This window comes from Mixophyes fleayi, chromosome 3, assembly GCF_038048845.1.
Source record: "Mixophyes fleayi isolate aMixFle1 chromosome 3, aMixFle1.hap1, whole genome shotgun sequence".
NCBI lineage: Eukaryota > Metazoa > Chordata > Amphibia > Anura > Limnodynastidae > Mixophyes > Mixophyes fleayi.
The window spans coordinates 301,491,589-301,505,951 of NC_134404.1; the positions used below are offsets into that span (position 1 = coordinate 301,491,589).

Consider the following 14,363-nt stretch of genomic DNA (forward strand, 5'->3'; position numbering starts at 1 on the left):
TCAAAACCGTGTCTTTTTTCTGAGGTGGAGGGGACAGTGTGCGCACACTCAACACCACTGGATGTCACTGGAACAGCATCGTTTGACCGTGTACACGCTGGAAGTGAAGGAGATTGCAGCTTTCCTGCCCTTTTACACATAATGGGAATACGAGACGGTCACATCTTTCTCCTTCCAAAAGGAAAGTGGGGACAGTGGGTAATGACAGTTCAGTGGTGGCTCTAAAATAGCCTGGAGAGCTGAGGAGATGGGTATGTTCCTGACCCTTCAGAGGAGAGTGGTTCAGACACCAGCAATAGCAGCGGTGATGAGCCATTGCGAAGCAGTGGAACTAAGTGATGGAACACAGAGGCACGTTCTATGCACATTGATTCTTGATTTGATGGCAGCGGTATTTTGAACACAGAAGGCAGAAAAGGTGACGCGGTCTCCATCAAACACTTTCCCAAAAAGTGATGGCAGCAGGACAAATAACAAAAAGCAGTACTGCCTGCACTGTTAGAAGTCCCTCTCAAAAATAGTCAGCAATATCCAGCATGTTCACCGTAATGAGAGTGAAGTAGCCTGGGTCATGAAATTTCCCAAGCACTCAAATGAAAGGTTCAAGCTATTTGCACGATTTCAGAATAGAGCTGACTTTGCACACAACACTGAACTGATGAGAACAGGGCACAGCGTTCTGATTCCTTGCAAATTTCCTGACAAAGAGATGGTTGCCGATGGCTTCATGCACTGTGCAGCCTGCTAAGGCTTGTTTGCAAGAAAATACCTGTGGAGATGTAATACATGAAGAGATGTAAACTAAATCAAATGGGCAACATTTGCTCAGCCTGTTCCACCGTACATCAGTGGTGTCTTTTGGAAGCTCCTGATTGACATGACCCCAGATTAAATTTCACTTGCAGTAAAAAATTGTCACTGTATCATACACATAGGGCAACATCTCAGTTAAGTTAATACTACTCAACATTAAATCCAGGGGACAACCAAGTACCGGTGAATATATCTGGTTCCATAGTAACGGGGGTTGTTGAAGTTGAAGCTCTTGTCTACAACGGGGTCTGATAACTTAACTGGTAGGGTGATTCATGACACTTAGATCTGGCTTTGCTTTCATTTTGGTCTTGTCACCAGGAGCAACCTTGGCCTCTAACATGCTGGTGAGATCTTTAACACCAGGAACTAGTACATTGCTCGAATCCAAACTCACTCTCTTTGACCTATTTATTTGATCTTTGTTTAGGCTCTGCCTGTTTTGACATTGGGTGCCCTATTTAATAACCCAGGTTCTATTTGGTTTAAAAAAAAACATGATTAAAAGGGCATAGGCAAAACAGGAAATTAAATACAAACATATTATAATATTACTGATTTTATTACACAATCTATTAATCAAAATAGATAATTTATGTAAAAAAAAAACATAGGAAACAATTGTACATAACAAAAAATACACTTATAATACAAAAATGTACAAACTGTATTTACAAAAACTCCAATAGTCTACGTAGCACTTATAAAACTACCATTAGTAGTATGGAGCAATTGTGCACATTTAATATATTTGTTATAATATATAAGTGTCTCTATCTTTTTAAGTCCTTCATCACAGAATGTAGGTCACTATACAGTTAAGGTGAATTGTTGTCAAAATTACTAAAACAGAACCAGCTTTGCAGTTCTGATCTGAATAATTTTAAAAGTGTTATTTGTTACATGTTAGATAGATAAAGTAGAAAGTACTTTTTAACTTCTTCACTACTAGACATTAATGTCTACTACTATAGTTAATGAAACCCCCATGACTGGATGTGAAATCCTGTAACTGCTAATAATGAAACATCAAGCATTTTCATTGCCTTTCCACAGTCTGTTCCATCTTACCGTCAAGTAGAAATTTATAGAAATCCACCCTTTAACAAATTTTCTTTAAATCGTCCTCCTTCCAGTGCCTCAATAGCGGTCTTTTCTTCTGCTGTTAATGGAAGAAGAATTTGGAATCTTAGCACTGCCGACACTTTTGTGTCAACAGCAACTGATTGGATAGAGAACACAGCTACCTAATCAATGGCTACTGACACAAAAGTGTCAGCATTACTGAATTTCAAAAATTCTACTGCCAGCAGCTGCAGGACAATGCTAGTCACCAGCACGGGGAGTCATCCAAATGGCTGGAGTTACTGGAGCTTAAAAAAGTTTTTCTGATCAGTGATGATTTTCCTTAGAACTGGTCCAATGTTGATATAAATATGTATGTTCCCTTAACACAGTATAATCAATAACCATTTGGGTAAAATGCAGACAGGTAATAGATAATTTAATATTACAGGATTAATGTTTCCTTGGATGAAGTGTTGACAATATCATGGAGCAAGGAGTAATGCATTAAATTCTTCTTACTCCAGGGGAAACGATATCTTGTTTGACATTGCTGCATTAAGTGGCTGCTTGAAATGTCTCCATATGACTAAAACCACACGCACAGCGAACACAGCACAACCCACCGCCAGCAGCACCGCTGTAAAAATGGGAATAAACTGATTAACACAATAGGAATTCAGAGGCAGGTTGACCATACATTAGCAGAGACCAATCAGTACTGCTAAATTATTGCCGGGCTGCATTTTCTATGCCATCTGAACATATACAGTACAAGAGTATCATAAATGTAACACTATTCTAAGATTGTTGTAATAAATATAAACTTTTCAACCTTCATGCAGCTTTAGCCCTACGTGACAAAAGTAGAGGATATGGAATCAATTTTAACATTACACTGACTGGGATCCCACGTAAAAGCACAGTGGTGTTTTTAAACATTGAATAAGTATCTGTGTAACTGACAGAACCTGTTGCCTGGACTGTCCGGACCAGGCTATAGGTCAAACATGAACAAGAATACTGTCTGCACTTGGTCTGTCATACAACGTTTCTTTAAAGGCCCTACGTGTTAGAAGTGCAATTGTGACACAAAAAAATACAATGCTCAACATTCTAAGGGCTTGTATCAATTTAATTTAATATTTGTAACAAAGGATTTACATGTGAGACAAATACCTAAACAGTTGTTCATTGGGAGTAGTCATCTAGTTGGCTTTATTTTTTTGGCTTATACGTTATTTATTATTTTTTGGTAGAGGGGAAAAATACACAATCGTCAGGCAGTGAGGAAATAATAGGTCATAAGGAAATATTAGATGCGGCAGTAAAAGTATAGCACATAAGTCAAGGAAGTCATAACTTCACTAATAAATATGAGAAAATTTGGTATCAGTGGAGGACTTCTCCTTTTATTATGTAGGTACTGTGGGAGATGGTTGGTACTATGTCCTGTACTGATGCCTAGCCCCTAATATTTTAATATTCGGACATTATAGATATATATGATCATTTTGAAATGATAAAGACCACTTTTTGTGACTGAGGACACTTCACAAAAAAAAATATTAAAATGTTTTATTTATTCTTATATTGTATGTTTAACCACCAATATTTTAATATTTACTGATTTACTCTTTGCTTAAATATTGTAAGTTTGATTTTATGACACTGTTACTACCCTTACGTGGGTTTAGCTTTAATGTAGTTAAGCTTTTTTTAATAATGTAAAATATTTCAATAAAAAATTTGCGTAAATAAAAAAAAAAACAAAAAAACATAAAAAATGAACATGTGCATATAAACATCGTTGTATCTTTATATAGACATCAGTATTTTAAAATATGTATTGCTGGCCGCAAAGACTGTATACAAGACAACGGAATTGTAAAAGGGATGATCAAGTAGCCACATTTTATATGCTTACAATAAAAATATTACCATATTGTTTTAATAATAAAAATATGCTAAGAAATAGGTTATCTTACCTATGTAAATATTGTTTCCATCTGGTGAAGATTTATTAAAGTTTTTGTTCAAAGCTCCAGATAAGGCCACGATAACCACAGGGTACACCGTCAGTGTATATCGGACATACTTATCAAATACAAAGTTTTCCAAATAAAACCTGGAGAAATAAATGAAACAGACATATGAATGTTCTGTGTGTCCATTTATGTGTACTTCCTAATAAAGTTTATATAATGACAGTGCTGTCAAAGTATATACATGCATAGGATCAAAGTCATAATTAGGTGCTTGCGGGTTTAATACATTGAAAGACTTGTTGTAACACAGTTTAGTCGTTCAGTTAAGTTGAAGCATTTAGTGTTCTTAGTAGACCCAGGGTCTCTGCCTTCTGTTGGTGAATTCTCACTGATGACACCAAAGTGAAAGAGAAAGCGCAATTCTCACCACTTCATCACAGCTTTCTATTGAGTGCTATGCTTGGAGCAACCTTCAGCGGATGACTACAACAAAGGTTGCCATTCAGGTTCACGTTTGTGTAACATCAGGAGTATAATGTCTTGTGACTCAACAGGACATAGATTTGCTTTCTACTATAGGGAAATATAGAATGGATGCCCTCTCCTTTTACTATTCCATCACCCTCTGTGCCTCTTGGCCTGCTTCCCTAGCCCTATTTTCTTAAGCTTCGGCCTACTTCTCGCTGATTTCTACCATCACTTTCACTCATTGTCTCAGTAATAATTTGAATTGCATCACCATGTTACCTGTGTCTATGTATATAGTTTTGTTCATTTTTGTTTTTTCTGTATCATATTGTGTCATGGCTCACTGTTTTTGGTGTGTTATGTACGGCGCTGTGGACCCTTTGTGGCGCCTTATAAATTAAAGATAATAATAATAGATTGTAAACTTGCGAGCAGGGCCTTCTCACCTCTTTGTCTGTTTTACCCAGTTTGTTTATTATGTTTGTCCCAAATTGTAAAGCGCTACGGAATATGTTGGCGCTATATAAATAAATGATAATGATGATGATGAATAATAATTGCTCCTCTTACATCCCCTGCTTACATACGGACTAATCAGTACATAAGAGTCATATCTGCATAGGCTATGAATTGTCCAGAAATGAGTACCCTTATGTAAGCTGAGGGGAAGATATACGAGTTGAAGAGATATGTGTTGGCAGATGGAAAAAAAACAAAAATGTATTGCTAGGTATAGTTTCTGAATTGCCATCACAATAATGCAAGATAATCTAAACGATTGGCCAGAAAGCTCAAATCATATTTCCCAAACAGAATAATAATCGGTCACCTTCAAACTCACAAGTCCAAAATATACTTTTACGTTTTGTCTACAATATATCCTTGTACATATAATAGAACAATACAACACATACAAGAGGCAAACTAGTATGTTAAGTAATGCTTTGTTTTTCATAGTGAGATTAATATACAGAATATAATTGGACATTAAATGTAACCACATACCATAAAACCACTTCAAAAGCCAGGATGGATAGTGATACCGTAGTGGATGTACTGTTGGGGATGTTACCATTGTATGTCAAAGCAACAGCAAAGTTGAGTAAACAAGCTACTGTAGTCCAAGTAGCGTATACAGCGATTCCATTCTGAGCCTACGGTACAAATCAAACATTTGCTTTAGTTTGTGAATAAGACTTATTTCTGTGTCACTTCTAATTTTAGTGCAAGAGTAATAATACAATTTAAGCGTTAACTTTATTAAGTGTAATATATTTTATTTTAATGCCAGTCACTATTCAGGCCAATGGAAAAAACAACAAACTAAAAGTGCACCTGTCACTTACAATAAATGATATGGCAATACCAAAATTCACAACAATCCAGCATTTTTATTATTGAATATCTTTCTCTATTGTTTCAAAAAATCTCTTCTCCTATATATTGTCTTATTCGAGCCAAGCAAACTCACCAATATGATGTGTTACATCTTGGTATAGTTTTGTATCCAGATTTAGATTGTGCTATTTAAATCTAAACACACACACATGTATACACATTTTGACTTTGTTTCTATTGAGTCTGACCAACCCCAAATTCTGATTTCATGCAGTTACTGGATTCTGAATTACTGCCTTCATGAGCTAAAAATATACAAACTATAGTTTAGATTCTGTTCAAGATCTGGCAAAAATTTGAAGAGTATAGATAAGGTAATTTTCACATAAAATAAATGTACTTATAAACATATCCATTGCTTGATATGCAAAAATGAAATATCAGCTACAGACAGAAAATTAACACAACACAATAATAGAAAATACCACTATTACTACCAGATAATCTCCTCATACAAATCTCTTTACACAGCAAAAATAAGCATAGAAACATTTGTATAGCCAGATACTTTACAGTATAATATTTGTTTAAATACGCTGTAAGATATTTATATTTCATATATCTGAATCTCAATGTATTTCTCCCTGCTAAAATACTTTGTTAATAAATAAAATAAATAATATTTACAAGTAGTAATATATAGATAATATGTAGACGCTGCAACATTACCAATAGCTCTTACTCAAATGATCTGATCAATGGCGCCACCACCAGGCGTTTAAAATATCAAATAAAGATTAATTGTGCTTTGCATGTAGCATGTAATATTCTCACTGAGTACATGGCACAGGAAAATATAAGACAAATTGCAGGATATTATTAGGCATATGAGTCTTACTGTTATTGTCAGACTTCAACTAAACTGCGGGTTTGAAAAAGTGAAGATGTTGACTATAGCAACCAATCAGATTCTAGTTATCATTTATTTAATACATTCTACAAAATGACAGCTAGATACTGGTTGGTTGCAATAGGCAACATCTTTAGTATACCCCCAGATTTCAATTGGAAAAACATTTGGATAATCAATGGGATTGATCTTGTATGGTTGTTTTTAAAAATGCAACTTACAAAAATTCGAATGAGCCACAAGTCCACTTTTCTTTGTTTGCATAGCCAGACCCCATTAAGGTATAAAGCTCGGTAGGAAATATAGAGTACTATATAATTTGTTAAGGCAATAGCTCCCAGAAACACCAATGCAGGAATCAAATATCTAAAATAAATAAAAGGAGAACATTAAATACCGTATGTAACTAATGGTATTATTCACTTAATACTTTTAGTATATATCTAGGGATAAATCAGTGGTAAGCAACATACAACACTATAACAATGAAACACAAGCACAGTAGGGCTTATTGGCATAAAGAAGTGAGGGGTAACATAAAAGAGGTAACGGGTCACACATGCGGCCCTCCAGTCTACAAAGGGGCCACACATGGGAAAGAGGGAGAGCACAGTGCACTCCTTCAGGTATGCCATGTGACCTTCCTGCACTGTGCAGAGGAGGTAATATGACGCGGAGACAAGATCGGGAGCAGCCGGCTGGTGGGATGCAGGTGAAGCCTCGGCGGGCCACCTGTTTCTCACCACTGGCATCGAGCAATGATACTATTTAACCCAATGAAACCAATGTTTATCTAGTGTAGTTATTCTAATGAATGTTAATATATAATTGGTTGCGATCGGCTACAGCATATGCACCATTTTGTAATATAAGCTGATTTTAAACTAGTGCTCTTTCTGGCAGCGAATTGAACTCTATACTCTATTTGCTGAGAACCATCAGGCAGTGTATATATGTTCTATAAATGATGATACACTCTAGTATGAACACTGGTCTTAATGTGAGCATAAACGTCCTGTCCTAAAGACTAAAATACACAGGCGCAACAAACGCCCATGTGACACTACCCTTACGTTGTTGACACAACTAAAGCTCCACGATTCACTATTTATGGTTGTAACTTCTAGTACATCACCTTTGGGTTATAGCATATACAGATACATAGGCATATTGCCCACATCATGCCATTGATTTGGCATTAAAATTATCAGGAAGAGGACTAGAGAAGTTATGTATCCGCTGGTTGAAAGGGAAACAGGTAAACCTTTTGGGGAGAATTCAATTCTGCACAAGGTCCCGTAGGAGCCTCACACTATATGCGGCTGCATACCCTTCCAGGTTATACAGCTATTAAAACATTGCACCGCTACAATGTTTTAGATACCGAACACCCCATGGAGACACATCGCACAAATCTCAGAATGGGTTTCACACTGAATCGAATTCCCCCTTTGGAGTACAACATGCAGAACCAATGCAGTCTGCTGTTCCCTACAAGTATTTGCGATTGTATGAATTGTGTGTGTGTTATCTCATGTACCACCAGGGAAAAAAACAGCAATATGTTCATGTTTTTCCCATAATCCCTCGCCACCAGGGTTGTAAAGTGTACTGAAATGGATAGAATCTGGCAAATAAGAAACATGGTTTCCTTTGTTGTTGTTTTTTTAACTGAATATTCTAGCAAAATCACAAGCATGGACTAAAACTGAATGATAACCCGGAAAGGAAATACATTTGCAGCCTGGCTCCGCATGTAGAGGTTGGTTCAGATTTCATGTCTCCTGGGTGAGACTGGCTTATCTCTGTGCACAGATGAAACAAAACACATCTATTTACCATCAAAGTAAATGTCCATTTACAGTAAAATGTGTCTTACTGTAACTTACTCTCGGTCCCACAGGAAGAGCCATCCTATATTTAAGACATTATTCAGCATCCACACAAAGTAAAAGTAGACTGGAAAAAGATCTGGTTTTGAATACATCCACCCAAGCTCGCTCCTGCAGGTAAAATAAAAAAAAGTTATTTCCAGTGGTAAATGTATTTTAATTGTTATATTTTATTATTATTATTAATAATTTAAATTATTAGGCATACTACATAACAATATACAATAAGGGCCTGTTTTTAGCTTAGTGCAAAATTGGGTTCTTACCCGCTTATTTTGAATGCAAATATCTTTGGATACGTGCAGCTCAAAAAGGCGCGTAAGAATATAGGCTTAAAGCGCATCAAGATCACACTTGGCCACTCTCCCAGAATGTCCGGGAGACTCACTAATTCCGGGTAGGTCTCCCGGGTGAGCAGGCCATTTTCCTGCATACTGCCTTAGTGAAGAGAGCAGGATGGGAGCCTCCATGACGCAATTTTTGGCGCCCCCCCTTCCGTCCTCACACATCACTTCCCACTGTGATCTCCCAGAAGGGAAGTGTAATAAGTTGACAAGTATGATTAAGATACACTTTAAGTTACATAGATGCGGCAGCTTACTAGATACACCAGTCATCATCATCAACTGGTGTTTTAAAGATGTTTAAAAAAGAGAAAATAAATAACGAAAATGTTACCATCAGCATGCTGGTGCCATGGATATGCTGGCACTAGTAGTTCTATCAGCACCAACATACCTAAGCAGATACTGGCTGCCAGGTTGTGCTAGGACCTGTAGCGCCGAATACTAAAATATTATTGTGACACTGCCATGCTGGTACACCTGGGCTGGTACCCGAGACTGCTTACGATGGATCAGGGTGCTGTGGATGGATCCCCCTTGGCCTACTACACTGACCAGAGCTGCTGGGTAGCGGCAGAGCGGTGGTAATAGGAGCTGGGTCCAAACCTCAGAACAGCCGGATGGCGGATTAGATTTAGGGTCTAATCTGTAGGTCACAGGAATACAGCAATATTGAAAATGTTGTCAAGCAGGGTCTTGAAGCAGAGTGATGTTTATTTAACTCAAGTGTCATGATTAAAGGTATCAGTGGTCAGGTCAGATGGAACATCAGAATGATACATTTCAGTGTACAAGGGATCTCTTATTATACAGTTTTAGAGACTAGTCTTGGAAGATGGTAAGCCAGCCCCCTGATCAGAGAAGGCTTCGCACAGACTGCAATATTTCATTTAAACATTAACATCAGGATGTACTCTAATCCTGCATCTAACACAATTTAACTTCCATATCAAACAGATTTCCTCAGATTTCCATCAGATCTCAGGATGTTCTTAGATTTTAAATGCAATTTATACTTAACACAACTTACATTTATCTGTGATCCTACATCACGTGATGTTTACAACATTCAGACAGGTTCTAAAACCCTTAACAAAAGCCATTCAGGAAGTCAGAGCAATGACCTCCTGTGGGGTGTTCAAGTGTTGGTTACTCACATTGAATAGACTTAATTAGCCTTAATGAGGACATCCTCTAGAAACTACACACAGACTGCGTCAAATAAAAGCTTATCAGAAATCAAACATATACCGCAGACATGAGTGCATTTCCTCTAGCAAAGTTAAAACAAATGAGTTTCTTCCCTGGTCTCAGAAATAAAGATTTCCCTTACCAAAATATACACAATATCAAAAATAAGTGCATTTGCAGTTATATAAATTAGCGCCCTGTGCTATTTCCTTTAAATAAATGTATATCATAAATTACTTATAAGTGATCCAGTCACACTTATTTTCTATTATTATGTATAACCCCACACCCATCACTCTGAGTGCTATCACCATGGGGACAGATTTTTTCTGCTATAATGTGACCAGGCCAGCCCCAACACTGTCATAGCCTGATGCTGATTGTGGCTTTTGCAGGGGACCAAATGCCGCTTCAGCAACCACATTCGCTGTAACCAGCCTACACTATTAGTTCTCGTTTTATTTTAACATTTTTATTTACACTGCAAAGAACAGTGCTGATAATCATCAGCATGTATGCACCTCGTCTCAGGTAGTCGCAGCAGATACACCTACTAATAGGTGTATAACTAGAAATGCGCCCCACTCAAAATAGGTCTCTTAATCAGTGTACACACTCGTACTGTACATCAGCTACACCTGCAGCCCCCCGATCCTCCTATCCAGATGTATGGGACAACCAGTGGATGCAAAGCAAAACCAACAGTATCTTTTGCGATGTGTGACCAGCATATGTATCATGCTGAGAGATTTAGCATAAAACATGGTAGGATCATGTTCAGAGCCGTAGTCCATGGGACTCTCTGCCTGCACATGACTCTTAGTATCATTTGTTTCTACTTTCTTCAGCAAAGTAAAGTGAACTAACAAAATGAGTAAAATGACCAGATTAAACTGTTGGGAATATCCAATTGTTGTTAGGAAATATCCAAGATAACTCTGTACTAGGTAATGCGATGAGCATGATGTACATGTATTGCTGTTATATTCTGGATGTGCATCCAACTCTGGAACCAATCATTGTGTAGTATAAGTGCAGGGGATGCAAAAGACACTGTGTAGTGCCTGTAACATGAGATTTTGTTGAGGAGTATAAGGTTATTTTAGTAAGATTCAAGGGGTCGATAGAGTGATTTCAGGAGGGAGAGCATTGATTGTTTAGTGGGGGACGCAGGCATTTTTCTTCCAGCAAAATAACTTTTTTTCTGTGTTCCATAAATGACCCTTGGGGGTATATTTACTAAACTGCAGGTTTGAAAAAGTGGAGATGTTGCCTATAGCAACCAATCAGATTCTACCTGTCAATTTGTAGAAAGCACTAAATAAATGACAGCTAGAATCTGATTGGTTGCTATGGGCAACATCTCCACTTTTTTCAAATCCGCAGTTTAGTAAATCTAGCCCCTGATGTGTTTTCCATCTTGATTTCAATGTATGATATGTGTAAAAGACAGGACTGGAGTGGGTTACATTTACCAGAAGATTCTCCAGTGGGCCACAAGCCCAAGTGGACTCCTCAAGTATGTTTGGTACACGGAAATAAATGGTAAAAGTTATCTTATATTTCAAAATGATTAACCAAAAAAGTTACTATTGCAGATTATTGTAAATTTATGATATAAATATATATTTGATACATGAAATATATTTTGGTGCTAGTAACCGATGGACTCTGCTAATACAGTACAGTGCTGCTAAGAGGAATTCTCTATTCATTATGCAATATAATGCCAAAATGTTTTGTCTTGTCACGCTGTGGAGCATTTTTATTTACACAACAGGGGCTAGAGGATCTCAGGAAAATAAATCCAACATTCCCAACATAGCAGGATGGACTAACTATAGTAGTTATGTATACACTGATGTTATTATCATAATTACCGTCTACATATCCCAGAAAGGACATATCCAAGCCAAAGAAACTGCCAAGCAAAGATCACATTCCAGATCATGAACGTCCACCCAGATGGTGTAAAGTCTGTATTGAATTTATTTGAGATGTTTCCCACTGACTGGGTGAAAATACCTGTAAACAGAAAATACCACTGAAGAAGTAAATTTTCCATACTTTGAACTTATTTATTTAAGCAATGGTTTGTTCAGTTTTGTATGGTGTATTGGTAGCTATTACCAATAAAAGGTTAAACAACAACATGTTTTAAATAAATATATATAGTGTAACCTATACCCACCAATCATCTTAGCTTTGTTTAGTAGAAAAACTCCCCATACCAGTCGAGCTGGACAAATATCTGCTGCAACGGTACATACTTCCTTTTGTATTTTGCACTAAGACCTTGATTAACCATTCAGACATATTTTTGTTCCTTTTGGATACACCCTAAAGCAGATTCATGCACTGAATATAATTGCAGAGCAGTTCCGTGTCATAATCAAGGGTAACTAAAATATAAATCTCTGCCTGAACGATAGATATAGATTGGTAAAAAAAACAAAAAAAAAACACACACAAGGAAGTCAGAAAGATAAAGTAAAATAAATAGTGAACGTTTTGAAACAGCATGTACAAACCAATAAATTACAGTTATGCGAAGGTAGACAACCCCTTTATTAAAACCCACCTGGGAGAAGCCCTTGGGTCTGGCAATTCTCATGTGAATTGAAATTTTTATCATGTCAATTAACCCTACTACAATGTTAACTGCAACCAATGCCATTCTTCCGCTTCAATGCTTTGCACAAATCAGATCTGGCATGGAACAGGGGACTGATAGGAAATGGACAGAGTGTTGCTCGATATGCTATTACCAAATTGAGTGTACTTTAAATCTCTCCCTCTCTCAGGCGAACCACAGAGAGAGGAACATTTTTTCTCTGCTACAGGATTTAAATAACCTATACTTAACCAAAGACAACCTGTCACATAGACGTATCATCCTGGCAGAGAAAGGGTTGGCCAGATAGCATATATTGATCAGAGTGCAACTGTTAAAATCTGATACGATAGACAGGGATCATCTCACTTCACAAAAAACATTTTTTCCTTTACCTTTCATTAATCCAGAGCCAGCCCCAGCATTGAACGCCACCATAACAATATAGACAGCAAGAGTGAGGAAAATCACAATTATTTTGAAAATGTTGTGTTCATACATTTTTAATATCTGGTAAAACAAAAAAAAGAGAGGAAAACTAAGGTTAGTGGGTTGTTCTTCACTTATTCATCAAAAGAAAATCAACAGTTGTGGACCGAACCAAATCAACTGTTCTAAAGCTGGCAATAGATATTCACAGTATAGTACTTACAGGCTGCACTGCCACCCACTAGAAATATTTTATGAACATTCTTTCCCAAGCCAGAGAACTGTCAATCTTTTTCACCTCTTTAAAATGATGGGAGAGGGGGGTAATAGCGGGTGGGAGAGGGGGTATTAGCTGGTAGGCCAATCATACCCCAGGAATTGGCTACTATTGGTCGATGCAGGATAGTGTCATGAGGTAAAGTATAGAAAAGGACACAGGCCAACAACATGTAGTATTATTTGCAAATAAATGTTTTGTAATCATAAAGATCTCGTTAAAACATAGAAAATGGGTTAATTAATTTTAATTGAATTGTCAAATAAAAAGGATCTGCAAATAAACAGTAGCTTATTTAACAATCTAGTGCAAACTCAATCATTGTGTGGTGAGGTGACCCATAGTAAACACATCAGCTTTGATCAGAATAGCTAAAGCTAAAGAGGTCTCCTCATTTCCTTATACTGCATTACAAGGAAGGTTCACATACACATTATATAGTGCAAGGCAATAAAAGAACATATCAAGAGAAATATTTTGAATAACACAAAGCTTACTAATTGCACCTATATATTGCTTAGGTAACTGATATCTCAACTGAAAACTATATAAGAAAAAACAAACGCAAAAACTACATGTTTTGAATGAAATCATTAATTGCCAATCAATATACAATGTGCATTATTTTCAACTGTGCATCATGAGCAGAAAGAATTCATGTGCAGAGTATGGAAACGCCCTGATTTAACATACAGATTTTACTACATACATAATTATACTACTCAGAATTAATATCTATACTTACAGTTCCTTTTTCTGCACTCTCAGAACTTCTTTATTCAGCAGACTGTAGACAACATGAAATATCACGTTTATTTAAACATAATAGAACTTATACAACAGCAGGCAGGGCTTACTCTTAGTTTATGGAGACCAATAAGGAGGGAGTGTGAGTCATTTACCTTGTTTGTGATTGGCTGCTAAGTGATGAATGGGGAGGCTTATGCAACTCTCAATGGGAGAAGTTACACAACATTGTTAACGTGGAATGCAAAGAGGGCTTCACACGACGATCTTGCTTAGCACTTCTGTGA

At 37.0% G+C, this 14,363-nt stretch overlaps 1 protein-coding gene across 1 annotated transcript; it reads right to left on the reverse strand.

The window, feature by feature from the left end:
- Nucleotides 1-1,425: 1,425 nt before the first annotated feature.
- On the reverse strand, nt 1,426-14,156 carry LOC142144743 (uncharacterized). Its single transcript, XM_075203901.1, has 8 exons — nt 14,075-14,156; nt 13,019-13,133; nt 11,890-12,034; nt 8,472-8,585; nt 6,804-6,948; nt 5,340-5,488; nt 3,867-4,006; nt 1,426-2,518 (listed from the first exon to the last, which is right to left on the reverse strand). Exons 2-8 carry the CDS (start codon nt 13,122-13,124, stop codon nt 2,397-2,399), a joined length of 921 nt encoding a protein of 306 aa, XP_075060002.1. The 5' UTR covers nt 13,125-13,133; nt 14,075-14,156; the 3' UTR covers nt 1,426-2,396.
- Between the last annotated feature and the right edge of the window lie 207 nt (nt 14,157-14,363).